Source organism: Papaver somniferum, chromosome 11, assembly GCF_003573695.1.
Source record: "Papaver somniferum cultivar HN1 chromosome 11, ASM357369v1, whole genome shotgun sequence".
In the NCBI taxonomy this organism is placed as follows: domain Eukaryota; kingdom Viridiplantae; phylum Streptophyta; class Magnoliopsida; order Ranunculales; family Papaveraceae; genus Papaver; species Papaver somniferum.
The window spans coordinates 6,680,593-6,682,866 of record NC_039368.1 but is presented as its reverse complement, the minus strand read 5'-3'; the positions used below and the strand labels follow the sequence as shown (position 1 = coordinate 6,682,866).

The 2,274-nt window shown below is 36.2% G+C and overlaps 1 protein-coding gene across 1 annotated transcript; it reads right to left on the bottom strand.

The window, feature by feature from the left end:
- Nucleotides 1-608: 608 nt before the first annotated feature.
- Nucleotides 609-1,331, bottom strand: LOC113324003 (dehydration-responsive element-binding protein 1A-like). Its single transcript, XM_026572348.1, has one exon. It carries the CDS (start codon nucleotides 1,329-1,331, stop codon nucleotides 609-611), a length of 723 nt encoding a protein of 240 aa, XP_026428133.1.
- Between the last annotated feature and the right edge of the window lie 943 nt (nucleotides 1,332-2,274).

Sequence of the window (2,274 nt, the reverse complement as noted above, 5' to 3'; positions counted from 1 at the left end):
CGCCATTTAACAAGAAATCGATCCGGTTGATGTTAATAATATCGATCAAACTTTCGAATTCAGTTTGAGAAAGAATACAGTTCCCCCAAGTTTCCCATGCTCTAACTCATATCCTAGTTTTCTCCATTGGAAAAAAAATGATTCAAAAGGAAAACAAACATCGGAAATTAAACCTCTAATAAAAGAAAGAAAGAAATTTGAAATTGATATCCTTATTTGTATTAGGGTTTTAATTATCTTGATATTTTTTATGTATTTTGATGTTTTTGTTAATCTTGTAAGTGAACATGTAATCACTATTTTGATTTGAATGAATTGAAATTTGTTGATTGACAAAAAAAAAAAAAAAAAAAAAAAAAAAAAAAAAAAAAAAAAAAAAAAAAAAAAAAAAACCCTCTAAACCTCTAAAGCTCACAAACAGATTGAGCCCACAAGTCCCTCAAACTTCACTCACAAATAATATCTTGACAAACAAAAGAAATGGAAAAGACAAACCTTACTACTTTAGTCCATCCATGAAAATATCTCTAAACTTGCTGATAAATGAAGGATGATGACAATTATTGCTATAGAAAGTCTCTTGTCCACAAGAAATGACTAAGCAAATTTTAGTCACTCCACAAACTGCCGTAGTCCACGCTGCATTCCACGTCGTCGAAAAAGTAACCTTCCTGTGGTGGATCAAGTAGCATTCCTTGCGCCATGCTGGCCATTAGTGACGGCATATTAAACAACGCTTCTTCATCCAAAAACGTCCCTCTCGAAGAACTTTCTTGAATTTCTTCAACATTATTTTCGACCCGCCTGGAAAATTGGAAAGTAGAAGATTGTGACGAATTTCCCGTCATGGATGACGGTTGTGACTCAGTAGACAGTAAAGCTTGATAAGATTCAGCAATAGCAGATTGAATGTCTTTGGCAGACGATGACTTAGCGCGCGGTAAGCGCCACAATGAATCTTCAAAATTCAATGGAGTCGATTCACCTCTAAGAGCTAATGCAGCAACGTCGTAAGCTCTGGCTGCCATTTCAGGAGTATCATGCGTTCCGAGCCAAATTCTTGATTTGCTGTTACCTGGTTCTCTAACTTCACAAACCCACTTATCATTTTTCCTTTCTCTCACTCCTCTATAAATTGGGTGTCTGGTTTCCTTAAACTTCTTTCTGCCTGCCCTTTTCTTATGTGACACCAATTGAGTTGGCGACGACAAGAATGAGGAACCCTGGTTTGATTCGAAGCTGCTGTATGAACCTAATCTTCGGTCCGTACCCGACGAAGAAGAAGGAGAGTTAAGCGAATACTCAGAAGAGTAGTACTGTTCTAAGTTCATAGGCGTTTAGTGAAGTAGTAGTGAAAGAGTTTGTTTAAGAGTATGAGACTAGAGTGATCTAGTTCAGAACAGTGGAAGTTGGAAGTTGGAAGGTAGATAAGAGAGAGACACTTCTATGGGTACTTATAGTTTTGGGCAGAAAGAAACCAGGCTGTCCCGGCCAAAACAAAAAACACGGTTTGAAGTAACAGAGGGGACAAAATGAATAGTGACATTTACTTAGCAAGAGGTTTACCCCTTCAATTTTGTCACGTTTGATTGGAGAAGCAGTTGTTTTTGATTAAGGAAAGCTCTAGAAGATCGACTAGCTACTGCAAGCATATACTTCTTCACAAGTGTCAACATTAGTAGTGAAGCAATAAATTGTGCTGTAAAGTGGGAAAGTTAAATATCTGTTCGGTAAATAAATGTCATGTGGTGTGGTGTTCCCTTAGATTCATCAGAGCTGTAATTTGCTCACATAAGCACATAAATGACCTTTTCAAGTGTTTTACCCAAGAAAAGAAGAAGGGTTGTTTACATTTATTAATACCGATTTAGTGTCTTCTTCACATACTCCATTTTATCCTGATTTCGGTTCGAGGGATGGGGAAAATTATGGGTTATAATTATAATGACAGATTCTTCCGATTATGGTACATATTTCTCGTCCGAGGTCAAATTTGATAAAATCTTAGTAATTGGGCGGATTTTGGTCAACGAAGTACATTTTGGACTGAGATTGTAAACTTTTTCACTCGCAACAATTACGAGTCTTAAATTCATTCATTTACGCCTGAGATTTTAAACTTCAGTAAAAACGGACTTCTTTTTAAGATGAAGTAGGGTTTTAGTAACGCTTATATTCATTGCTAAAACATGAAGGAGAATAAACTGTTCCTGAATAAATTAGGAACGGAAATATCTTGAAGTTAAAACCAATTGAACTTGCTTAGGAGTAGTT